Source organism: Coregonus lavaretus (assembly GCF_964263955.1).
Source record: "Coregonus lavaretus genome assembly, chromosome: 24".
NCBI lineage: Eukaryota > Metazoa > Chordata > Actinopteri > Salmoniformes > Salmonidae > Coregonus > Coregonus lavaretus.
Genome location: NC_140011.1, coordinates 31,573,812 through 31,601,526, shown reverse-complemented (window position 1 = coordinate 31,601,526; position 27,715 = coordinate 31,573,812). Strand labels below are relative to the sequence as shown.

Sequence of the window (27,715 nt, the reverse complement as noted above, 5' to 3'; positions counted from 1 at the left end):
TCATTATCTCCCCTCTCTCTCTCTCTCTCTCTCTCTCTCTCTCTCTCTCTCTCTCTCTCTCTCTCTCTCTCTCTCTCTCTCATGAATGTCACCTCTGCTGATGGTTGTGTGGAATTCACACACTACTCTCACACTCACTCGCTGGCTTTGGGTGGGGGGGTGGGGTGTTAGTTGAGGGCTGTGTGGAGAGAGAGCATGCCAGAAGAGGCGGAATAGAAATCTCTCTCTGTCTATCCCTCTGTTCCGTTCCCGGATTCATTCTTGCGAGTCCATCACTATTCCGCCTGCTGTGCTGCCTCTGGATCTAAGTCTGCTGGATTACCGCTCTATTTCTCTGCTCATTATTCCTGACGCCTGCATTTCCACGGCAGGCAAAGTTGGGCATCCAGAGACTATATGTTGACTGCCTGTTCATTTTCTCTTGCATTTGTATGCTGTTTGAGCTTCAAAATGATTTCACTCTTCACTGGAAGAAGTGTGATTTTTATATGACAGAGATTGTTTACTTACAGGATAGGTTAGTGGTTTTGCTATATTTTGAACTTCGTTGTCGCTGGTGATTTGGTCGTGAGGGACAAGATGAGTGGGGAGGGAGGTTAGAAATGTAGGAAATGTCGATGTCTTTAAATGTTTTATTTTTATCAAACAGAGAAATTATAACCTCACTCACCTGTCTTTATTTTTTACTGAAGATGTGACGTTACTGGTCTCTGTTTTTTAGTGTTGGTGTATTTATTTCTCGTCACACTGGAGGGTCCCCTTTGGATGTGTGACTGCACTTGAACTCTCACCTTCCCCAGCTCTTCCCTTTTCCAGGGGGCTCTTAACCTAGACCCTCTCTCTGTAACCTCGCGTAAAACCCCTCTCCCCTCTCTGGGGGCTCTCCCTGGACCTTCCGACCGTTTTCTGCTGCTTGAGGACACATACAGCCCCACCAGAAGAGGGGCTGTTAGGTAGGAAGACACCCCCCTCCCAAAGGTGAGAGGGGGGGAAGATGGCAGCTCTCGCCAGCTCTCTCATCAGACAGAAACGGGCGGTCAAGGACGACGGACAAAACCGACCGGTAGCCAACAAGAGGAAGCCCTGTCCCAAGAGCAACAAGTCTCTGTGCCAGAAACAGATTCTAGTCCTTATCTCTAAAGTACGGCTATGTGGGGGTCGAAAAAGTCTCAAAGAAAAGAGACCAGGTAAGTCATCTCTCTCTTCTTCCTCCTTTGCCATCTCCTCCCTTTCCTCTCTGCCAAGTCATTGATTAGTTGTTGGAATGGTGGTCACATGTAAACACAATATACACTTTGAGGGGTAAACTTTTAATCTTTTTTACTTTTATTCATAATAAATAGAATGTAACACTTGGGCATGTTCCTGTTGGAATTATATAGCAGAATGTTGATGAATGATTGATTTGAGAATGAGAAGATATGTGAGAATATAGAATTTGTTGGTTTTGGGTCAGTTCATGTCAGAATAAAAAGGGGCGCCATATTCTGAGCCCCTTGTTGTAGTATGTATTCCCTAGTCCTAGATAGGGAGGATACATAGAGCGACAACAGAGCTTAATGAGCAGTAGTGAGAAGGAGTCTCCCCTCACACTGCAGTCAGCCTTTCCCTAAGCCTTAGAGTTCCCATTCTGGGTAGTACACAGCTGCTGGGTTCCCACAGACACAGCATTAGAGTTCCCATCCTGGGTAGTGGCTAGTTGGATAGTGGGTATGTCATGTAAGGTGGGTTATTACTCTGTCTGACCAGGACCACATGTTGTAGTAGACTACATAGAGAAAGCTCACATCCCACATGCATACATTATTCTTAGTTCATTGCACCTTTTAGACCCATCTTTGGGGAGGTAATTAGAACCACTTATTACAGTGTGTGTTTTGTGTATATTCCAGGTGTGTTGGTAATGTGCACTGTAACTACACCTACTGTTAATATTCAATTATATGTTGAAGACCCTTCAACCCTTTCCTCCCACACTCCAGAGATGATTAATGCATTTCAGATTGAGCGCAATCTAACCTGTGTTCTAATCTACGTAACCTTGCCACTGGCAAAAAATACAATGATCACAACATTGTTCTTTTCAATGTCCATTTGGTGGCATTTAAAATGGCTGGTTTCTGTGAATTATTCTGTGCTTCTGGATAGTGAAGAGTTGAATGTAAAGGTTAATAGCAGCTGCCATATTGAGAATATAACCCATAGTGTATTTCCTACTTTAGTCTCGCTATATAATCCCTGTTTGGAGAATCATCAATTTTCTACAAAGGCTAAAATGTCTCCTACATGACATTGCTATCTACCAGATGTTGCTGTATGGTGTTGCAGAGTCAAGAGGTGGTGGTTTGGGACACAGTAAGGAAATGTCAGACAGGGCTCACAATAGAATGCTCTATGTAATCCTTGTTACTTCCTGTGGCCATTGGCGTTGCATTATCAGAGATGTTTATTTTGCTCTGGCATCTCATCTGTTGTGTCAGCTTTAAGTTATTATACGTGACATGCATTGTCTGTGTGTCTTGGTGAGTGTTTGTAGATCAGAATTTACATGCAAGTGTGTTGAAGAATGCTTTTATTTGTGTGTGTGTGTGTGTGTGTGTGTGTACACACGTCTGTGTATATACTGTATACACACTGAGTTTACAAAACATTCAACTTCCTAATGTTGAGTTGCACCCACCCCCATTTTGCCCTCAGAACAGCCTCAGTTCGTCAGGGCATGGACTCTACAAGGTGTCGAAAGCGTGTCACAGGGATCCTGGCCCATGTTGACTCCAATGCTTCCCACAGTTGTGGCAAGTTGGCTGGATGTCCATTGGATGGATGACCATTCTTGATGCACACGGGAAACTGTTAAGCGAGAAAAACCCAGCAGCGTTACCCCGTTCAAAGGCATTTCAATGTTTTGTCTTGCCCATTCACCCTCTGAATGGCACACATACACAATCCATGTCTCAATTGTCTCAAGGCTTAAAAATCCTTCTTTTAACCTGTCCTCCCCTTCATCTACACGGATTGAAGTGGATTTAAAAATTGACATCAATCAGGGATCATAACATTCACCTGGTCAGTCTGTCATGGAAAGAGCAGTTGTTCTTAATGTTTTGTACACTCAGTGTATGTGTGTGTTTGTGTGAGTGAGTGCTTGCCTACCATATGTATTTGTATGAGTTTATGTGTGTGTTTATGCCTCTGTGTGCCAGTGTGTAAAATCCCTGAGTAATGGATGATAACAACCTCTCCATGAGCCTGAAATAGCACAGTGCTGTATGCCTATTCCTTCAGTGGCTACAGAGTACACTGCTGCCATGCCTCATAGCTTTGTTATTTTAATGTCTATTGGTGTTGCAACTGTGAGTGACATTGTAAACAACAGTGAAAAACAACAGGAAAACTCAGATGCTCTCACATATGACTGCATATTTGCATAACACAGCTTCAGGCCACTAAATGTCTCGTAGTTGGGTTCACTTTAAGGTACTCACTTTGTTTCAGTGTTTATCTTTCATTTTGGGGGTGTGAGGAGAGTGATAAGTGATCCTTCGTCACTTCCTCCATTGTAAATGCATGATAGTTTATTCTGCTATCAAGCCATCAGTATCGGCATGGTAATACTTTCATATTTTTATAATCACATAAGGATATATATTTACTAGGGTCATGAAAACAAAGGATGAAAGTTAAGGATGTCATGTTACCATCAACCATGTGTGATAGTTGCAGAATGCAGCATCAGCCTCTGTTCCCACCTTGCCTCCACCTCTTCCTGTCCTGGTCCCTTTTAAGATGGCTGCCGCCGGTCCACTAGATGAAAGCTCTCTCCCACTGTCAGTGATCTGCAGCGATTCTCCCCTCTCCGTTCGATCCATCTCATTAATTGATACTGATTAATCAATAATCACCCTCTTTGTTTGTCCAAGGAGGAATCTGACCTGGGAAGGGTGGGATATCGAGCAGTGACCCCCTTCTCCCCTCACACACACCCTCTAACTTTCTCTCTCTCACTCACACACACACACACGATCTCACACACACCCACATGCACGCATGCACACACGCATGAATATGCACACTCACACACACCTAACCCAGCCGAATGACACCTGGGCAAGATGAGACAGTAATATGAACCGAAGCTAAAGAGGAGTGTATGATCTGCAGTCACGCAGAAAGGAAGTGTAGTATAGTCCCAGACGTCTTCTAGTGCAGAGGTGGTAGGGTATGAGCAGGCATCAGTAGGGCCAATGGACTGCACTTGGGAAAAGTGCTTTGGATCGCAAATCTGGGCCGCTGTCGGAGAGCAGGAGACGAGGTCACGAGGTGAGATCCAGATGAGGATAGCATTAAGCTGACCACAAGCGCTCAGGGCCCTAAAGTCGCTTACTAGACAACATCTGATCACACTGTGCAGTGTAAGGTAGCCCTGCGACAGGGGTCGGAGAGAGAGAGAGAGGGGGAGAAGGAGGGAGGAAGACAGAGAGAGAGAGAGAGAGGGAGAAGGAGGGAGGAAGACAGAGAGAGAGAGAGAGGGAGAAGGAGGGAGGAAGACAGAGAGAGAGAGAGAGGGAGAAGGAGGGAGGAAGACAGAGAGAGAGAGGGAGAAGGAGGGAGGAAGACAGAGAGAGAGAGGGAGAAGGAGGGAGGAAGACAGAGAGAGAGAGGGAGAAGGAGGGAGGAAGACAGAGAGAGAGAGGGAGAAGGAGGGAGGAAGACAGAGAGAGAGAGGGAGAAGGAGGGAGGAAGACAGAGAGAGAGAGGGAGAAGGAGGAAAGATAAACAGAGGAAATAGAAAGGGCAGTACAAATACAGTGCAAAGAAGAGACTGAGTTAGACCAGGGAAGGATGGAGGATATGGGGATGGTGATCTGAGTTAGACCAGGGGGAGGATGGAGGATATGGGGATGGTGATCTGAGTTAGACCAGGGGGAGGATGGAAGATATGGGGATGGTGATCTGAGTTAGACCAGGGGAGGATGGAGGATATGGGGATGGTGATCTGAGTTAGACCAGGGGAGGATGGAGGATATGGGGATGGTGATCTGAGTTAGACCAGGGGAGGATGGAGGATATGGGGATGGTGATCTGAGTTAGACCAGGGGGAGGATGGAGGATATGGGAATGGTGATCTGAGTTAGACCAGGGGGAGGATGGAGGATATGGGGATGGTGATCTGAGTTACACCAGGGGGAGGATGGAGGATATGGGGATGGTGATCTGAGTTAGACCAGGGGGAGGATGGAGGATATGGTGATCTGAGTTAGACCAGGGGGAGGATGGAGCATATGGGGATGGTGATCTGAGTTAGACCAGGGGGAGGATGGAGGATATGGGGATGGTGATAGATAAAGAGGGAATCGACAAGGGAGAGAAGAAGAAGAGAGAGATAGCTTGGTTTGATAAAGGAGAAGGGGGGAGGAGAGAGATGTGAGTGATCCTGTTATAGAGAGGGCATGTAGAGATGTTTTTGAGAGAGCGAGACCATGGCGTTGAGAGCTAAGGGACCACGGTTACTAGAAAAATAACGTATTTCTACACGCTAAGTGTAGACAGACTGAAGCTTTACAACAAGCACAATCACATATTTTCTGACAGTAGTACAGTCTACAGTCTATTGTACATCCAACAGGCTGTCATGATAGCCATCACATCTGCACAATGATTAAAATGATTACGTGCTTATATCACCAGTGGACCGTATGCAATCCTGTTTTTAAGCTTGGTGTTTTATTTGAGATTTAAAATGTCTTTAGCCATGAGAAACAAGGTTTAAAGAGAACATTTTGTATCTATTTTCAGAGTATGGAATAAAACCTAGGGAAAGAGTCGACACCCAGCAAGTGTCTGTCTGTCTCTGGGCAAAACAATGAGTAGAGGTTACCTTGGCTTTGTCCTACCAATTTCTGGGGATTTTCAACTTTGTACATGAACAACCCCTGTTTCGTCACAAGGCCTACATGACCATTTAGCAAATAGCATCCAAGGACCAGGATGCTGGTATCCATGCATAACCATATTGGATTAGTTTAGGAACAGAGGGAGAATCAATTGCTCTATTCCAGTGTTTGAGAATGAGAATGCTCAAGATGCAAGCATCAGATTACAGCCTTACGCAACAACAAAGATTTGGGGCCGTTCCATAATCTTTTAGGATTGTTGTTTTTGTTCAAAAGGAAAAAAGACAATTAGAAGTGAAGGGTTTGATGTTTTTGGTTTAGAGGTTTAATTTTCTGTCCCTAAAATAAGTCTCCAGGCTGGAGCTTCTAACAGATACAGTGTAAAGTAGACGGAAAGCTTCCAGAATCATGTTGAAATAAAAAAAATGCAGAATGCATAAATCAGATTATTATCATTCTCTTTGAATCGGATCAGGGGAAACGTGGCCTTTGGCCAAACACAAAGCAATATTGGAGTACAGTAGCCTTCAGCTGTACTGGCAGTAATGAAGATAGAGGCTGTTGTGGTAATGCTGTTATGGTTTACTCAGAAGGTACATAGTAAAATGGTATTTAAATTATAAGAATAACTGTTTTTCTCATTTCATTAAAATAAGCACCATTACCATTTGGCATCAGGTTGTGTTGAACTGATTGAAGTAAGTACCAGATAGTACTATTACTTCATAATGTCTTACTAAATACTAAATCCCTTTGCAAACGGGAATGTAAAATAAAGTCTGGTCATATATTTGTATTGTGCAGTGCTAAGAGTTGACACTGTGGCTATGCTGTGTGACCCTGACTGTGCACTGTGCTGAGGGTGAGGGTGAGGGTGTTTGTGTTGCCGCTGGCCCTGAGGCTTATTAACTGTCACCCATTTCAGCTAAGGCAATATGTATGCACAGGAAACACCTTTTTGCCTTCTCTCTCCCTAAAGATATCGCAAATGACAAAGAACGCTATCGTAGCCTCCCACATATAACAGAAATGAAATTGAATTTGTGGATACTTTGATTAAACCTGACAAGGACAGATTGAGTTTAACCTCTAACAAGAGAAAGACAGAGAAAGAGGGGGGTGGGGGTGGATGACAGACAGAGAGATAAAGATGGAGGGGGTGTGAGAGAGAGAGAGAGAGAGAGGGTGTAAAGACATATGGGACAGTTATACAACCCTTGTATGACTGCATCTATGTATCATTCCTGTCCATCTGGATTACGGTAATCTACAGAAAAAAATGTGTGCATTAGCAATGTGCCTGTGTGTGTGTGTGTGTGTGTGTGTGTGTGTGCTTGCATTTGTATGTGTGAGAGTGTAATTTGAAGGAGTCAGGCGCAGGAGGGTAAATCACAGAATACAGAGTTTATTCCGTAGTACACAGTTACGCTGGATAGCATCAACAGTCCAGGCACACAGGGAAAAATATACACCGGCAATACAAAGTACAGGTAGCTCCGCTGAGCTACACTCATCTCACATGAAACAATCACCCACAAGGACAAGGGGGCAGAGCGAACACTTAAACACATACTAATATGAACCACGTGTGTGTAATTGACAAGACAAATGGAATGATGAGATATGGAGCGGCAGTGGCTAGAAGGCCGGTGACGACGAACGCCGAAGCCTGCCGAACAAGGAGGGGAGGCAGCCTCAGAGGAAGTCGTGACAGTACCCCCCCCCGACACGCAGCTCCAGCAGCGTGCCGACCCCGGCCTCGTGGACGGCCAGGAGGACGCGGAGCAGGGCGAGCCGGAGGACGACGGTGGAAATCCCGCAACAGGGAGGGATCGAGGATATCCCTCAACGGCATCCAGCACCATTCCTCCGGACCATACCCCTCCCATTCCACGAGGTACTGAAGGCACCCCACCCGACGCCTCGAATCCAGGATGGAGCGGACGGAGTACGCCGGGGCCCCCTCGATGACCAGAGGGACCTCCCACACCTCAGACTCCTGGAGCGAACAAGCCACCACTGGCCTGAGAAGAGACACATGAAACGAGGGGTTATTACGGTAATCAGGGGGGAGTAATAACCTATAGGTAACCTTGTTGATTCTCTTCAGGACTTTGAACGGCCCCACAAACCGCGGGCTCAGCTTCCGGCATGGCAGGCGGAGGGGCAGATTCCAGGTCGAGAGCCAGACCCGATCACCCAGTACGAAGACCGGGACCTCACTGCGGTGGCGGTCAGCGTTGGCCTTCTACGACGCACGGCACGTTGGAGGTGGACGTGGGCAGCGTCCACGTCTCCTCCGCACGCCAAAAAACAGTCATCCACCGCAGGAGCCTCGGTCTGGCTCTGGTGCCACGGTGCCAGAATCAGTTGGTAACCTAAAACACATTGGAATGGCGTTAGGTTAGTGGAGGAGTGACGGAGAGAGTTCTGGGCATATTTGGCCCATGGCAAGAACACCGACCACTCCCCCGGCCGGTCCTGGCAGTAGGACCGCAGGAACCTACCCACATCCTGATTTACCCGTTCCACCTGCCCATTAGACTCGGGGTGGAAACCAGAGGTCAGGCTGACGAGACCCCCAGACATTCCATAAATGCCTTCCAGACCTTGGACGTGAACTGGGGACCCCGGTCAGACACTATATCCTCTGGTACCCCGTAGTGCCGGAAGACGTGTGTAAACAGGGCATTCGCAGTTTGTAGGGCCGTGGGGAGACCGGGCAGAGGAAGGAGGCGGCAGGCCTTGGAAAAGCGGTCCACAACGACCACGATGGTGGTGTTACCTAAGGAGAGGGGAAGATCGGTAAGGAAATCAATGCTCAGGTGAGACCATGGTCGTTGTGGAACTGGTAAAGGTTGTAATTTACCCGCTGGGAGGTGCCTAGGTGCCTTAATCTGGGCATACACCCTTACGTCCTTAGCCAAGGTAGGCCACCAGTACTTTCCGGTCAGGCAGCGCACTGTACGACCGATACCTGGGTGACCAGAGGAGGGTGAGATCAGACAGTCACGGATAAGAGCAGGCACGTACTGCAGCCCATTTGGACACTGAGATGGAGATGGCTCTGTGCGTAACGCCTGCTCTATATCCGCGTCCATTGCCCATACTACCTGCGCCACAATGCAGGAGGCCGGGAGTATGGGAGTGTTGTCTCTGGGCCTCTTCTCTGTGTCATACAACCGTGACAATGCGTCTGCCTTCACGTTCTTCGTACCGGGGATGTATGATAGTTTGAAATCAAACCGGGTGAAGAATAGGGCCCACCTGGCCTGGCGAGGATTCAGCCTCCTCGCTGCCCGGATGTACTCCAGGTTATGGTGGTCCATCCAGACGAAGAAAGGGTGTTTCGCCACTTCGAGCCAATGCCTCCACACGGTCAGGGCTCGGACAACAGCCAATAGCTCCCGATCACCAACGTCATAGTTCTGGTTCGCCGGGCTGAGCTTCTTAGAGAAAAAGGCACAGGGGCGGAGCTTGGGTGGCGTGACCAAGCGTTGAGACAGAAGAGCGCCTATCCCTACCTCGGACGAATCCACCTCCACTACGAATGGTAGTGATGGATTGGGGTGGGACAGTACCGGGGATGAGGTGAACAGACCCCTCAGGTTACTGAAAGCCCTGTCAACCTCAGCAGACCAGCGGAGCCGGGACGGCCCACCCTTCAACAGAGATGTGATGGGAACTGCGACCTTGCCAAAGCCCCAGATAAACCTCCAATAGTAGTTGGCGAAGCCAAGAAAGCGCTGCACCTCCTTAACTGTGGTTGGAGTCAGCCAATTACGCACGGCTGAAATGTGATCTCCCCCCATCTCCACACCTGAGGTGGTAATGCGGTATCCGAGGAAGGAGACGGACTGCTGGAAAAACAGACACTTTTCTGCCTTGGCATAAAGGTCATTTTCCAACAGTCGGGTCAGCACTTTGCGAACCAGGGACACATGCTTGGCGCGCGTAGCGCAATACACCAGAATGTCATCGATGTAGACCACTACACCGCGACCAAGCATGTCCCGAAACACCTCATTCACAAAGGACTGGAAGACGGATGGAGCATTCATCAAACCATAGGGCATCACCAGGTATTCATAATGCCCCGTGGTTGTGCTGAATGCTGTCTTCCACTCATCCCCCTCTCGAACATGCACCAGGTTGTACGCACTCCTGAGATCTAATTTGGTGAAGAAGCGCGCCCCATGCATTGACTCGATCACTGAAGGAAAGAGGGGGAGAGGATAACTAAATCTTATCGTCTCCTTGTTCAGTGGTCGATAATCAATACAAGGGCGCAGACCGCCGTCTTTCTTCTTCACAAAAAAGAAACTCAAGGAGGCGGGTGAAGTGGAACGATGTATATACCCCTGGCGCAGGGACTCGGTGACGTATGTTTCCAAAGCCTCCGTTTCAGCCTGTGACAGGGGATACACATGACTCCTGGGAGGCAGCGTCTACCCAGAGGTTTATCGCGCAATCCCCCACCCGATGAGGTGGTAACTTGGTTACCTGCATTTTAGAAAACGTGTGCGCCAAATCGAGGACTTTCCACCGTGGTTGCACCAACGGAAACACCTAGACACCTACCCTGACACTCTCGCGACCACCCCGTGAGAACCCTCTGCGGCCATGAGAAGGTGGGGTTGTGGAGTGCTAACCAAGGGATACCCAATACCACAGGGAAAGCAGGAGACTCAATAATAAAAAAAGTGACTTGCTCGCAATGAGTCTTGTGGGTAATCATGGTGACTGGTGCTTTAACTTCCCTAACAAACCTGGACCCTAATGGTCGACTGTCAAGTGCTCTGATGGGGAGTGGAATGGATAGGGGAACCAATGAAATGCCTAAACTGTGTGAGAATGTCATGTCCATAAAGTTACCAGCTGCGCCTGAATCGACTAGCGTCTTACACTGGGGAACCACCATGTGATCAGGAAAGTAGATGGTATGGTACATTGCGCAGCAGAGTGCTCTGAATGAGTGTGGGTGTTCGATACCTGGGGTGATGCGAGAGTGCCCTGCCTGCCGCCTCCAGACCCAAAAGAACGCTGACGACAACGTGCGGTGTAATGTCCCTTCGTGCCACCAGAGTGACACTGGTGCTGTCGTCCTCCGCTCTCTCGGATCGCGGTTCCACCCAGCTCCATCAGCTCGGGATCCGAGTCGGCCGGGACGTCCTCTGGCTGCCAGCAGGTTGTCCAAACGGATGGCCATGTCCACCAGTTGCGTGAAGGACAACATGGTGTCCCGGCAGGCTAGCTCCCTTCGGACGTCCTCCCGCAGATGGCACCGGAAGTGTTCGATAAGGACCCACTCGTTCCACCGGACCCAGCTGCTAGAGTCCGAAACTCCAAGGCGAAGTCCTGCGCAGTCCTCGTCCCCTGCCTCAGGTGGACCAGCCGCTCGCCCGCCTCTTGACCTTTGGGCGGGTGATCGAAGACAGCCCGAAAGAGGCGAGCGAACTCCCCGTAGTTGTCCAACGCCGCTCCTCCTTCGTTCCAGACCGCGTTGGCCCACTCCAGGGCTTTCCCCGAGAGGCAGGAGACGAGGGCGGACTACTTCTCCCGCTCCGATGGGGCCGGCCTGATGCTAGAGAAGTAGAGCTCAAGTTGGAGGAGGAATCCTTGGCAGAGAGCAGCTGTCCCGTCAAACTCCCGTGGTCAGGATATATGGATCCCTCTGGGTGCTGGGGTGTGGGTGGCTGGATCCGGTTGCCCAGCTGGTCTTGACAGATCGGGTCCTCTCCTCTCCAGGCGTTGGACGACCTGAAGAACCCGATCCATGGCTTCTCCCAAGCTGGCTAGCATCGTTGAATGCTCCTGGACCCGTGTCACGACTCCAGGCATGCGCTCCTCTCCCGCTGACTGCATTTCGGGTGGGTGATTCTGTGAGAGTGTGATTTGAAGCAGTCAGGCGCAGGAGAGTAAATCACAGAATACAGAGTTTATTCCGTAGTACACAGTTACGCTGGATGGCGTCAACAGTCCAGTGCGCAAAACAGGCGCATTGGAACAAATACAGGCACACAGGGAAAAATATACCCCGGCAATACAAAGTACAGGTATCTCCACCGAGCTACACTCATCTCACATGAAACAATCACCCACAAGGACAAGGGGGCAGAGGAAACACTGAAACACATACTAATGAGGGAAATATGAACCAGGTGTGTGTAATTGACAAGACAAGACAAATGGAATGATGAGATATGGAGCGGCAGTGGCTAGAAGGCCGGTGACAACGAACGCCGAAGCCTGCCTGAACAAGGAGGGGAGGCCACCTCGGAGGAAGTCGTGACAGTATGTGTGTGCAATTGCATGTGTGTGAGTACATAAGTATGCCCACGCACGTGCGCGCACGTCTATGTGTGTGAACTGTACTTGTGTGTGGTTATGTCACGACTTCCGCCGAGGCTGCCTCCACTCCTTGTTCGGGCAGGCTTTGGCGTTCGTCGTCACCGGCCTTCTAGCCACTGCCGCTCCATATCTCATCATTCCATTTGTCTTGTCTTGTCAATTACACACACGTGGTTCTTATCCCCTCATTAGTCCCTGTATAAGTGTTCCCTCTGCCCCCCTTGTCCTTATGGGTGATTGTTTATTTGTGAGAGTAGTGTAGCTCGGTGGAGCTACTCGTACCTTGTTATTGCCGGGGTAGATATTTCCCCTGTGCCTGTTATTGTTGGAGCTACGGTTACCTTGTCTTGCCAGGGTAGATTTTCCCCTGTGCCTGTTTAGTTTGTCGCTATCCAGCGCTATTTTGTGTACGACGGAAGAAACTCTGCATTCGGTGATTACCCTCCTGCGCCTGACTCCTTCTATCACACTCATCACAGGTTAGTATTTATTGACTTTGTGTCAACTGTACTCTATCTCAGGCAATGTTGGGCTCTCCCCAGGGATCCAAGGCAACACCAACACAAAACCAACACAAAACTCTTCTTATACCACAATGCTAGTGCTACCACAATGTTGTCACACTACTTCAGTTTCTCTATATGCTACAACAATCCACACCTAGAAAACGATATACCAACTCTAGTACCAACCTGCATTCTTCATGATGTTATTTTAATGTACATTCCACCATATACACTGGCCTATTGGCATGATATTCTGCTTCGAACATTAAGGCCCAAACTCCTGACTGAACACAGTCCTCCAGGGCACCAAGGTTAATGCAACACCCCAGTTCTCCAGTTGACAGATTGTTCCACTTACACACCACACTGAGCACTGCTGTAGAGGGACGAAAACCTTCCTTCTCTAGTGAGTAGGAACACCCATGGGACAGCATTTCTCTTCTCTGGTACATCAAATAGAGGCTGAACTTGTGTGGGAGTGCACACGTGTGTGTGTGTGTGTGTGTGTGTTGGGCGGTTCAAGGGAAAGTACACAGTAGATGAGGTTTGAGGGTCATAGGAAGCTGTTTGATAGGACTCGAGAGAGTGAAGTGTGTGTATGATGTTGGACAGTTCTCCTGCTGCTTTGCATGGGTTCTCTTCACCTGCCTCAGGTCCTTATTTCTCCAAGTAAGCAGGGTGAGGCATTAAAGTCTGCAGCTAGTTGTTATGGAGAAAGGAGAAAAGAAACCACGGTGTATTGATGTAGTAAGAGCACAGTCTGTGGGGTGCACTAATGTGCTCCCTTTCTTTCTGAGCTGACAGCTCCTCAGACAGTCTTCAGATGACAACTTTATTACTAATTACTAATGACACGGACCTGTCATAATGCCAATGAGGCAGATATTAAATATGTGCATATTTACTAGGGAATAGGTAGGAGTTCTATTTGCGCCGCTGTGTGTTTGACATGTCCTTGTCAACGTCATTAATAAGCAGTAACTTTCGCCTGCCTGCCTTGCTGGCAGGCTTGGCTTGGCTGGCTTCCTGGCTACCTGGCTGCATGGCTGGATGGCTGCCTGGCTGAATGGCTGGCTGGATAGCTGCCTGGCTGGATGGATGGATGGTTGGCTGCCTGGATGGCTGGATGGATGGAATGATGGCTGGATGGCTGCCTGGCTACTGTGTGTGTCATGTGTAACAGTTTTACCATGGCATAATTGAAAGTGAGAGGGGAGTGTTTGATTGGCAAATGAAAAGGTAATTAACAATGCCTTTCTCACACTAATACCGCATGATTTACCCAATCTACCTCTCTCTTTGCCTCTCTCTTCCTCCTCATGTTTCATCCTTTCTGTTACCCTCTTCTCCTCCTCTCCATCTTTTACTTTCTTCATCATTCCCTGCTTCCTTATTGTTATCTGGTTCTCTTTCTCACACACTTTCTCTCTCTCTCTCTTTCCTCACGTAGCATTGATAATTACTAGCGACACTCCAGAGCGCATTTCTCAGTTTGGAGGGAAAAACTTCATTTGAAGTTTGACTGAATACTCCACCACACACACTCACAAATTCACTCCCAATCTTGTTGAAAGAGGAAGACCGAGAGCGAGGACTTGAAAGAGAGAGGGGGAATAATGAGAGGTAGGGAGTCCTTCAAATGAAAGGAGAGGGAAGCCCCTGCAGTTTGGCCCCGGTCACAGAGCAGAATGAGAAATGCCCTTGGCTCCTCAGTCAAGCATTGCTTGTGATTACCCTCCACATTTATCAAGATGAGGTAAGCCACAGAGAACCCCAGAAACCTACAGCTCCCAGGGAGCAAGACAGTAAAACAGCGTGGCAGACACACACTCACAAGGACACTTGCACACACCCCAATCAACACACTACAGTAGTTATGAAGCACATACAACAAACATGTTAATTCTACAGGGGTTCATTAAACCCCATTATGTGGAAAATGCTTTGCTAACTCACTGCACCCCATCCAACTTGACTTCAGCACAATGGGTTTTTCTGAGTAATAACATTATTGTACTGCCAGTACTTAAAGTGCCCTTGATGTCCTCTTTTGAGCACTGTACCTGCATTTGTACTAGTGTGAGTGTGTCTGTGTTTACCGTTTTTTACAATAACTTTGGCACTAATTTCAGAACCTTGACGTCATTTTTCAAAACTCTAGACAAAACTGTCATCACTTGTAACACAGGCTGTCCAATGTTCAAAACATTGCGCATTCATATCGTTAAATAAATCTTGCACAATCATTGGTTCAAAAAACAAATTTATTGTGAAATACCAATGAAACATTAATTTAGATCACCCACACACAAGCAAACGATAGTTTCACTGTGTCATTCTTCGTCCAATCATTAAATATTGTAGTACAAAATAGGTGATACATGTTTCATTATGGTACTACATGTAAATACATCCCTGTAAAAGTACTGCAGTAGTAGAGAGAATACTACAGACACAGTGGAATCATTGAACAAAATCTGAAATATATTGATGAAAACAATACAGTACTGTAAAACATCAAATGCAGTGTTCCTCAACTTGCTTGCTTGTACTGTAAAAAGCAAAACATAGGAGTGATTACTGTACTTCTACATTTTCATCAACTCTTTCTTGTGGATTTGGCCACAGGTTATCATCTACATCACAATGGATGTTTTCATTAGCCAAACATCTTGGAAAAAACCTTCGGGCATGGCGAATCCAGGCCTGACACTGGTCTGCCGTGATGTCATTGCATGCGTCATCCATGGCCTGGAGAAGAGTGACTTGTTCATGAGGGTGCCTATCATAAACCTTCCATCTCCATGTGGAGAAAAATTCCTCAATCGGGTTAAGGAAAGGAGTGTATGGGGGTAAATACAGGGTGGTAAATTGTGCATGAAACCATGCTTGCACCATATGAGCATGGTAGAACCTGACATTATCCCACACAATGACATAGTTCACGCCATCAGCTCTACAGACCTGATCGAGCTCATCAAGGAAGGTTAGAAGGAGAGCTGCATTATATGATCCAATATGAGGTCTAAGTCCCACCACACCATCTTCTGATATAGCCGCACACATGGTAATGTTGGCCCAACGTTGTCCAGGTACTTGGATGGTTGCCCGCTGGCCAATGAAATTCCGACCTCTCCTCCTTGTCTTGACCAGGTTAAAGCCTGCCTCATCCAAATATATGAATTTGTGATGGTTGTCATCAGCATCCAGCTCCATCACCCTCTAAAAATACATTTTGGAAAGAGATTTACTGATTACTGTACAATGTAGAATTATTAGGGGATTTTATTACAACAGCCATCTTGAAATTGAACATACCTGAAAATACTCAGTCCTCATTTGCTTCACTCTGTCTGCATTTCTTTCAAAAGGCACACGGTATAGTTGGTGAAAAGACACCTGGTGCCTTTTCAGCATGCGTGCAATAGTCGGCAAACTTATGGATTCCACATTGTTAAACATGTCTTCATTGTCCAAGATATGCTGGCGAATTTCTGTAAGGCGAATATCATTTCTGGCCCTGAACCAAATCGACCACAGCCTGCTCTTGTTGGTCAGTCTGAATTTTGCCTCTGCCTCCCCTATTTGGCCTAGTCTCAATTCTACAGGGAACATTACAGTAAGAAGACACTTGGTCACATCACCTACTCTGTGATACACATTGGTATGCAGTCATTTGACAATTGAGAGTAGCATAATGTTTAGTGCATGCTGACGACTTACCGGTTCTCATTGCGAAAAGTTCTGATTATTGAGGCCACGGTTGACCTTCTGAGGTTTGGTTGTATCATTGTAGCCGCCTCAGTCATTGTCATGCCATGATTTATGACATGGTCTGCTACTATTGCTCGGATTTCATTGGACACTCTTTGCTGTTGCTGCCGCTGTCTTGGTCCGTGGCCTTGTCCTCTACCATGTTCCCCCACACCTCTCAAACGAGGCCCACGACCACCTCTCAGAAGGAGTGCTTGTCCCCTGCCATTCCTTTGACCAACACGTCTTCCTCCCACCACTGCTTGACCTCTATTCTGACCTGGATCACCTGCCGGCTCCATGTTACAGTACGTATCGCTATGTTGTTGCAAGTGGATCCCAATTAATTCTTTATATACTCGTTCCACAGTGTGAACTCAATCATCAGTAATGAGTTGGCAGAATTGGACAAGCAATTACAAGGGCCTGCATCCATACAGTGCAGTACTCTCAATACTGTAAATAGTCTGAAAAGGTGGTACATGGGACCATAGAAACGGTGTCTGATAAAGAATGATGATGAAATATTACATCCATAGATAATGTCGTCTAATTGGTTCATGCTCCACGCTAATTGGTGACAATGAATCTCGTTATCTTTAAACTTTCATGATCTAAACATGGAATATTGTTTGTCTGTTTCCATACAACTATGCATTAAGAGCAATGCAACAGTTACTTATCATTTTGAGCAGTTGTATCAATTGATAGTTGGATAATTGTAATGAAATGAATAGACACTCATCTGAAATGTAATGTGTGAATTGCCTTTCGAAATAGTAGTACTTTGATGTTAAGTTGTGTCATATTGAACAGGTGATTTTTGTTAAATGAACAAATGATCTTAGTTTTATGTGTATTGTATCCAAGCAATTGAAAAAAGTGTTAGAATTTTGAAAAATTTGCATTTTGATCATTGGTTGTGAGTTTTGTGTCGAGAGTTTTGAAAAATGACATCAAGTTTCTGAAATTAGTGCCAAAGTGATTGTAAAAAACTGTATAAAGAATGATCTTGTGGTTGGGTTGTAGTGTCTCAGGCTTGGGTCATGAGCCATAAAGATGGTATATCTATAAGAAAGCTCCTCCACATTATGCGGAGCTTCAAGTTCCTCGGTGTCCACCACTAAGAATCTATCATTGTCCAAACACACTGATATGAGGTTTTATAGTGTTATGATTACATGTCATAGTATCGTGGGGACCAGGTTAGAGTTACGAGATAATTGGCTATATCACTGGGGCCAAGTCTCCCTGCCATACAGGACCTCTATACCAGGCGGTCAGAGGAAGGACCTAAAAATGGTAAAAGACTCCAGCCACCCAAGTGATAGACAGTTCTCTCTGCTACAGCACGGTAAGCGGTACCAATGCACCAAGTCTGGAACCAACAGGACCCTGAACAGCTTCTACCCCCAAGCCATAAGACTGCTAAATATTTTGTTAAATAGTTAACCAAATACAGTGGGGAGAACAAGTATTTGATACACTGCCGATTTTGTAGGTTTTCCTACTTACAAAGCATGTAGAGGTCTGTAATTTTTATCATAGGTACACTTCAACTGTGAGAGACGGAATCTAAAACAAAAATCCAGAAAATCACATTGTATGATTTTTAAGTAATTTATTTGCATTTTATTGCATGACATAAGTATTTGATACATCAGAAAAGCAGAACTTAATATTTGGTACAGAAACCTTTGTTTGCAATTACAGAGATCATACGTTTCCTGTAGGTCTTGACCAGGTTTGCACACACTGCAGCAGGGATTTTGGCCCACTCCTCCATACAGACCTTCTCCAGATCCTTCAGGTTTCGGGGCTGTTGCTGGGCAATACGGACTTTCAGCTCCCTCCAAAGATTTTCTATTGGGTTCAGGTCTGGAGACTGGCTAGGCCACTCCAGGACCTTGAGATGCTTCTTACGGAGCCACTCCTTAGTTGCCCTGGCTGTGTGTTTTGGGTCGTTGTCATGCTGGAAGACCCAGCCACGACCCATCTTCAATGCTCTTACTGAGGGAAGGAGGTTGTTGGCCAAGATCTCGCGATACATGGCCCCTTTCCATCCTCCCCTCAATACGGTGCAGTTGTCCTGTCCCCTTTGCAGAAAAGCATCCCCAAAGAATGATGTTTCCACCTCCATGCTTCACGGTTGGGATGGTGTTCTTGGGGTTGTACTCATCTTTCTTCTTCCTCCAAACACGGCGAGTGGAGTTTAGACCAAAAAGCTCTATTTTTGTCTCATCAGACCACATTACCTTCTCCCATTCCTCCTCTGGATCATCCAGATGGTCATTGGCAAACTACAGAAGGGCCTGGACATGCGCTGGCTTGAGCAGGGGGACCTTGCGTGCGCTGCAGGATTTTAATCCATGACGGCGTAGTGTGTTACTAATGGTTTTCTTTGAGACTGTGGTCCCAGCTCTCTTCAGGTCATTGACCAGGTCCTGCCGTGTAGTTCTGGGCTGATCCCTCACCTTCCTCATGATCATTGATGCCCCACAAGGTGAGATCTTGCATGGAGCCCCAGACCGAGGGTGATTGACCGTCATCTTGAACTTCTTCCATTTTCTAATAATTGCGCCAACAATTGTTGCCTTCTCACCAAGCTGCTTGCCTATTGTCCTGTAGCCCATCCCAGCCTTGTGCAAGTCTACAATTGTATCCCTAATGTCCTTACACAGCTCTCTGGTCTTGGCCATTGTGGAGAGGTTGGAGTCTGTTTGATTGAGTGTGTGGACAGGTGTCTTTTATACAGGTAACGAGTTCAATAAATTGCTGTTAATACAGGTAATGAGTGGAGAACAGGAGGGCTTCTTAAAGAAAAACTAACAGGTCCGTTAGAGACGGAATTCTTACTGGTTGGTAGGTGATCAAATATCTGTCATGCAAAAAAATGCAAATTAATTACTTAAAAATTATACAATGTGATTTTCTGGATTTTTGTTTTAGATTCTGTCTCTCACAGTTGAAGTGTACCTATGATAGAAATTACAGACCTCTACATGCTTTGTAAATAGGAAAACCTGCAAAATCGGCAGTGTATCAAATACTTGTTCTCCCCACTGTAGCTACCCGGACTATCTGCATTGACCCTTTTTACACTCACTTTTTTGACTCATCACATACGCTGCTGCTACTGTTTGCTATCTGTCACTTATTCCTAGTTATATGTACATATCTACCTCAATTACCTCGTACCCCTGCACATCGACTCGGTACTGGTAGCCCTTGTGGATAGCCAAGTTACGTTCCTCATTGTGTATCTATTATTACTTTTATTTTATTACTCTATTTTCTTTCGCTCTGCAATGTTGGGAAGGGCCCGTAAGCATGCTTGTTGTTTACGAAGCATGTAATGAGTAAAATTTGATTTGATTTGAACATACAGTGCCTTCAGAAAGTATTCAGACCCCTTCCCTTTTTCCACATTTCGTTACGTTACAGCCTTATTCTAAATGGATTAAATATATTTTTTGCCTCATGAATCTACACACAATTCCCCATAATGACCAAGCAAAAACTGTAAAAAAATAAAAATGGTAGCACATTTTGGATTTTTTTTAAACAGAAATACCTTATTTACATAAGTATTCAGACCCTATGTTATCAGACTCAAAATTTAGCTCAGGTGCATCCTGTTTCCATTGATCATTCTTGATGTACTCCTGAGTGACGCAGTGGTCTAAGGCACTGCATCGCAGTGCTAACTGTGCCACTAGAGATCCTGGTTCGAATCCAGGCTCTGTCGCAGCCGGCCGCGACCGGGAGACTCATGGGCGGCGCACAATTGGCCCAGCGTCGTCCAGGGTAGGGGAGGGAATGGCCGGCAGGGATGTAGCTCAGTTGATAGAGCATGGCGTTTGCAACGCCAGGGTTGTGGGTTTGATTCCCACGGGGGGCCAGTATAAAAAAATAAAATGTATTCACTAACTGTAAGTCGCTCTGGAGAAGAGCGTCTGCTAAATGACTATGTTTCAGTAATGTAATGTAATGTTTGTTTCTACAACTTGATTGGAGTCCACCTGCAGTAAATTCAATTGATTGGACATGATTTGGAAAGGCACACACCTATCTATATGAGGTCCCACAGTTGACAGTGCATGTCAGAGCAAAAACCAAGCCATGAGGTCGAAGGAATTGTCCGTAGAGCTCCGAGACAGGATTGTGTCAAGGCACAGATCTGGGGAAGGGTACCAAAACAATTCTGCAGCATTGGAGGTCCCCAATAACACAGTCATTTTGGGGTATTGTGTGTAGATTGATGAGGGGAGAAAACGATTTAATCCATTTTAGAATAAGGCTGTAACGTAGCAAAATGTGGAAAAGTCAAAGGATCTGAATACTTTCAGAATGCAGAACCATAGCGATCCTATCAATATTCCTTCCTATGTGCGGAACACACTGGGAGTTCTACAATGTACATGATTGTCAGCCTGTTTAGCTCGAAGGTGACATCGGCATCCATGTTTGATGATAGCACATGCTCTGGATGACTGCCGTCACCCTGGACTGGACCGGTGTGGAATGGTGATGGAGTAGTGATGTCTCAGTCTATAGGTGCCAACGAGGGGAGCGGTATGAGGAACATGCATCCGGAGTGTTGGTTTCCTCTTTAATTGGCTCACACTGGTGAAGCAGCGAGAAGGAAACAAAATGAAACAGCAAGAAAATCCCTCAGCCAATCATATTAATTAAAGGGTATTGATGCATGAGATTAAATTAGACAGAGCCAGTGATGAAAATAAGATTATTGTGGGTAGAGAGTGTGTATGTTTGTGCGTCTATATATGTTTGTGTATGTATGTGAGTGTTAACTTGTCTGATGAGTGAAATGAGCATGGCTCTAGTACCGTGGTGACTCTGGCTGTGTCCAAATACCCAGACTTGCATTCTAAATAGTAGGCAACTTGGGTATGCAAAAATAGAACCTTTTAAAGTATGTGAAATTTCAAATTTGAGAATGCTTTAAATGCCAGGATGTCATAGTCGTTTCACCTATTAATGTAGTTCAAATTCGCTGCATGCTATTGAGGAAGATAATCATCTTTTCAGATCCACGTGTGTATGACAGCAGCTGATAATCAACTGATAATGAGATAAGGGTTGCGCTGTAGGAAAGAAAGAAGGGTGGAAACAACACAACTGAGCATTAGATTATGTATTCACAGTATACTGTAAGTGAGTCTGATATGTTAATAGTTGTTGCTTACTGCATACATATTTACCAGACAGTATGTTCTAAATAGCATGTAGTAGGAAAGACAGACTTCGAATATGGACAGTGTGACTTGTCTGTTGTGGCACTGGGGCTCTCACCCCTACCCGTATGGAGAGAGAGAGAGTTTGTTCATGGTAATGTAGTGCATGGCTGCAGTATCCTGTGACATGGAGTACAGGGAGTCAGTGTTGTGACTCTGCACTATATAGTCTGCTGTCTGTTTGACTCTCACATCAAGCCATAAGCCCAATCAAATGTCTGTGCACGCATATATCTTTGTGAAACAGCGAATGCTGATGCCGTAAAATGGCTAATGATCTTTGAGGCAACCATATTCAGGGACGGCTCTAGCCTTTTGGGGGCCCTAAGCGAGATTTGTTTTTTGTGGCCCCCCTTTTGACATTGGAGAGAAAATTTACATTTTCTGCAATTCTACACATTTTGCCATGGGGCGTAGAGAAAATGTTGCAATCTTATAACACATTTCATAGAATTCTACTCACTTTGCCATGGGGTAGAGATTTAGCAGTAAAAAAAAAAACAGAAGTACAAAGAACTCTCCCAGCCATCCCTTCTGGTTCTGCTGCCTCCAAGCCATTCCCTCTCCCCTCTGGTCATGCTGCCTCCCAGCCATCCCCTCTAGCCTCTGGTCATTCTGCCTCCCAGCCATCCCCTCTAGCCTCTGGTCCTGCTGCCTCCCAGCCATGGGGTAGAGATTTTGCAGTAAAATAAAAATCACAGATTTTGCCAGGACTTTAGTCATGTTAATGATATCTGAGTGAGAGTGACTAACAAAATCAATGGCGCCCCCCCTGGAGGTCAGGGTCCCTGCGTAATCGGCCATTTTTACAACAAGTTTAGATAACTGGCTTGACTAACTTACCAATCAAAACATTGTTAGCTGTACTTGGTTAATTGAGTGACATTCATTGACTGACAAAACAAGAGGAAAACTGCTGATGCACAACCACATTTCAAACTTACACCTTGTGTATTCTACTATTCTAACTCTCAACAGTAAGTTGAGACTCCAGTTGAGTTCCAAAAATATATATGTTTTGGGGGGGGTGGGGCCCCAAGTGACCGGGGGCCCTAAGCGACCGCTTATGTCGCTTATGCCTTGAGCTGGCCCTGACCATATTGGTGGACATATTGGTAGAAGGTAATTGGGAAGATAACATGTGTGCCTACACTGAGATAAACTAAGAACTCTCCCAGCCATCCCCTCTCCCCTCTGGTCCTGCTGCCTCCCAGCCATCCCCTCTTGTGTCTCTCCAGGGTTGCTCTGCTCGGCTCGGCTCTGGGGGAGAGTGAGTTGTGACATAATGGCCATCTGTAACAGGCCTGCCTTGGATTGGACACTCACCGCGACACAGACTCATCTCTCTCTCTGCTGCCCAGTAAAGAGCTCCATTGGGACTGCTCTTTCTCTAGCCCTAACTCTCCCTCTCTCTTCAGCTCGCTCTTTCTTTCTTTCTTTCTTTCTTTCTTTCTTCTTCTTTCTTTCTTTCTTTCTTTCTTTCTTTCTTTCTTTCTTTCTTTCTTTCTTTCTTTCTTTCTTTCTTTCTTTCTTTCTTTCTTTCTTTCTTTCTTTCTTTCTTTCTTTCTTTCTTTCTTTCTTTCTTTCTTTCTTTCTTTCTTTCTTTCTTTCTTTCTTTCTTTCTTTCTTTCTTTCTTTCTTTCTTTCTTTCTTTCTTTCTTTCTTTCTTTCTTTCTTTCTTTCTTTCTTTCTTTCTTTCTTTCTTTCTTTCTTTCTTTCTTTCTTTCTTTCTTTCTTTCTTTCTTTCTTTCTTTCTTTCTTTCTTTCTTTCTTTGCTCTCTAGCCCCAACTCTCTCTTTTGCTAGCTAAAGCATAAAGATGTAGAGCATTAGCAGAACACACAAGCGCCCTAATGGCGCCTGGGAGATTCTCAGTGAGAGATACCCAGTGGTACTTCTAATGGTTGGTAAAGGCCACAGTGGCAACTCTACAATGTCTCGAAAGCATTCCACAGGGATGATGGGTCAAGTTGGCTGGATGTCCTTTGGGTGGTGGACCATTCTTGCTACACACAGGGTGAAATGTTGAGCGTGAAAAACCACCAGCGTTACAGTTTGTGACACACTTAAACCGATGCACCTGGCACCTACTACCATGCCTGTCTGGTATATACTGAGTGTACAAAACATTAGGAACATCTGAGACAACAGCCTTGAGACAATTGAGACATGGATTGTGTATGTGTGCCATTCAGAGGGTGAATGGGCAAGACAAAATATTTAAATGCCTTTGAACGAGGTGTGTGTCAAGAACGCTGCTGGGTTTTTCACGCTCAACCGTTTCCCATGTGTATCAAGAATGACACAACTGTGGGAAGCATTAGTCAACATGGCCCAGCAACCCTGTGGAACGCTTTCGACACCTTGTGGAGTCCATGCTCTGACAAATTGAAGCTGTTCTGAGGGCAAACTCAATACTAGGAAGGTGTTCCTAAAATGTATACACTCAGTGTATATCTGGTATGATGAGGAGTGGTTATGGCTCTTGTCGTCCATTTGTTAACAGCAGCCTGTGTGTACATTACGGTATGTTGGGACAGTGGGCCCTGTTCAGTGTAGGAGTGAAACATCAGATCTATTGGCCAAGACAGACATCAAGCAGTGGTGATGATTAGTCCCATCTTGCATGAGCTGTCTATTGAATGTCTGTTTATTCAGCACACATACAGCCAACTGTCCTAATGAAATGACACTCATCTCTCTCTCTCTCTCTCTCTCTCTCTCTCTACGATCCCTTGCCCCACCCCCACCCCCCCACCCCCATTCTCTTACACACACATCCGCAGGGACATATAATGAACGGACTCCCTGCTCTGATTGGGTGATGTATGGTGTTATTGGGTAGGATGAAAGCCCACATAACTCAAAGGATATGGGATAGAGTGAGAGAGAGAATGGGGGAGTGATAAAGAGAAAAAGAGAGATTAGTGGGAGAGAGGGAAAAAGAGAGAACCTTGTAGCTACACGGTTGTAACCATGGGAGTCTCTGTCACATTGTTACTGATGTCCTGACCCTGGCTCTGTTCCTATTGGAAATAATAGCCCTTCAAATCACATACCTGCATAGTGAGTACACATACACAAACACATAGAGAGACAGACCATCTCGGGTGCTTTATCAGGATCTGTGTATCGATTCGGATCCTGTGCCCGGTCCTGAGTGTGAGGAAAAAGGCGAGCGGATTGCGCAGTGCCCTGCCTGCCTGGCTCTCAGGGGAGGCTGGCAGAGGAGGAGGAGGTTAGAGACATGGGAACTCCCATCTAACCCTCAGTCCTCCAAAGGGATCCTCACAAACCCCTATCTCATTCATGTTTCATCTCTCTCATTAAAGCTGAATTCTGGAGGAGAGGCAGCCTGCTAGCTGGGCCTGACAAGGCTGTTCTCTCTGACTGAGAGTGACTGAGCATTAAGGCACGGCACAATGGCACCTGCAGTCTCCTGCTGGGAGATTGTCAACTAGGAGCCCCACAGAGCAGGGGGAGGGAAAGTGAGGAGTGGAACTTAGATTTGGAAAGGAGGAGGGTGATGGAGTGAACCGGACCAGACTCAGCTGGCTGCATGCCTCCGAGCTGCAAATATTCTTTTTCTGTCGGTTTCTTAAATGAACACAAAGTAGACCACAGGGACACTGCTCATGAAACATTCAGTTATTCTATTCCTCCTCCTCCTCCTCTTCTCTTGCCCATCACAGATAAATGTGTGATGCTGATGTATCTTTTATGGAGCAGAAGACAGGCTCGTTCTCTCACTTGACTTAATCCTCCAATGACCCAAAACCTTGCTAAAAATACCATTGGCAAAGACAATGGGCAGAGAGAGATAAGGTGCTGGCGAGTGATGGAGTGCTGCATCAGAGGACCTGGCCTCCACAATCACCCGACCTCAACCCAATTGAGATGGTTTGGGATAAGTTGGACCGCAGAGTGAAGGAAAAGCAGCCAACAAGTGCTCAGCATATGTGGGAACTCCTTCAAGACTGTTGGAAAAGCATTCCAGGTGAAGATGGTTGAGAGAATGCCAAGAGTGTGCAAAGCTGTCATCAAGGCAAAGTGTGGCTACTTTGAAGAATCTCAAATATAAAACATATTTTGATTTGTTAAACACTTTTTTGGTTACTACATGATTCCAAATGTGTTATTTCATAGTTTTGATGTCTTCACTATTATTCTACAATGTAGAAAATAGTAAAAATGGAATGGAACCCTGGAATGATTAGGTGTGTCCAAACCTTTGACTGGTACTGTATATACACCTGATATATACATATGTGTGTGTATATATATATATATGTGTGTGTGAATGGTGTGTATAGACAATATAAATAGACCCCAGGAAGAATAGCTGCTGCTTTTGCAACAGCTAATGGGGATCCTAATAAAATACCAAATAGAAAAGGTGCATGCAGTAGTAGTTATTTATGATGAGAACTGGAGAACCCTGTGGTTGTGGGCGGTGCAGTTGCCGTACCAGGCAGTGATTCAGCCCGTTTCTTAGAAAAAATGGTTATTTGAGGTTCTATTTAGAACCTTTTGGTTCTTTGGACAAGATTAAAGAACCCTTTACTAAAAAAGGTTCTGACTGTACATGCTCTTTCCATGACATAGACTGACCAGATGAATCCAGGTGATGGCTATGATCCTTTGTATTTTATTAAGGATCCCCATTAGCTGCTGCCAAGGTAGCAGCTACTCTTCCTGGAGTCCAGCAACATTAAGGCAGTTATATACAATTAAAAATATTACATGACATTACATTTCGTAACACTTTTCACAACACATTGTGATCCCTCAGGCCACTACTCTACTATCACATACAGTGGGGAAAAAAAGTATTTAGTCAGCCACCAATTATGCAAGTTCTCCCACTTAAAAAGATGAGAGAGGCCTGTAATTTTCATCATAGGTACACGTTAACTATGACAGACAAAATGAGAAAAAAAATCCAGAAAATCACATTGTAGGATTTTTTATGAATTTATTTGCAAATTATGGTGGAAAATAAGTATTTGGTCAATAACAAAAGTTTCTCAATACTTTATAAACCCTTTGTTGGCAATGACACAGGTCAAATGTTTTCTGTAAGTCTTCACAAGGTTTTCACACACTGTTGCTGGTATTTTGGCCCATTCCTCCCTGCAGATCTCCTCTAGAGCAGTGATGTTTTGGGGCTGTCGCTGGGCAACACGGACTTTCAACTCCCTCCAAAGATTTTCTATGGGGTTGAGATCTGGAGACTGGCTAGGCCACTCCAGGACCTTGAAATGCTTCTTACGAAGCTACTCCTTCGTTGCCCGGGCGGTGTGTTTGGGATCATTGTCATGCTGAAAGACCCAGCCACGTTTCATCTTCAATGCCCTTGCTGATGGAAGGAGGTTTTCACTCAAAATCTCACGATACATGGCCCCATTCATTCTTTCCTTTACACGGATCAGTCGTCCTGGTCCCTTTGCAGAAAAACAGCCCCAAAGCATGATGTTTCCACCCCCATGCTTCACAGTAGGTATGGTGTTCTTTGGATGCAACTCAGCATTCTTTGTCCTCCAAACACGACGAGTTGAGTTTTTACCAAAAAGTTATATTTTGGTTTCATCTGACCATATGACATTCTCCCAATCCTCTTCTGGATCATCCAAATGCACTCTAGTAAACTTCAGATGGGCCTGGACATGTACTGGCTTAAGCAGGGGGACACGTCTGGCACTGCAGGATTTGAGTCCCTGGCGGCGTAGTGTGTTACTGATGGTAGGCTTTGTTACTTTGGTCCCAGCTCTCTGCAGGTCATTCACTAGGTCCCCCCGTGTGGTTCTGGGATTTTTGCTCACCGTTCTTGTGATCATTTTGACCCCACGGGGTGAGATCTTGCGTGGAGCCCCAGATCGAGGGAGATTATCAGTGGTCTTGTATGTCTTCCATTTCCTAATAATTGCTCCCACAGTTGATTTCTTCAAACCAAG

At 45.9% G+C, this 27,715-nt stretch overlaps 1 protein-coding gene across 1 annotated transcript in view; it reads left to right on the top strand.

Annotated features, from left to right (window-relative positions):
- Positions 1-994: 994 nt before the first annotated feature.
- The window catches only part of LOC311099724 (fibroblast growth factor 11-like), a gene marked incomplete at both ends in the record, with an annotated part of 73,281 nt that continues 46,560 nt past the window's right edge, over positions 995-27,715 (top strand). Inside the window, one exon of the mRNA XM_084140462.1 lies at positions 995-1,187. Coding sequence (XP_083996588.1) covers positions 995-1,187 — 193 coding nt within the window. The remainder of the gene's footprint in view (positions 1,188-27,715) is intronic.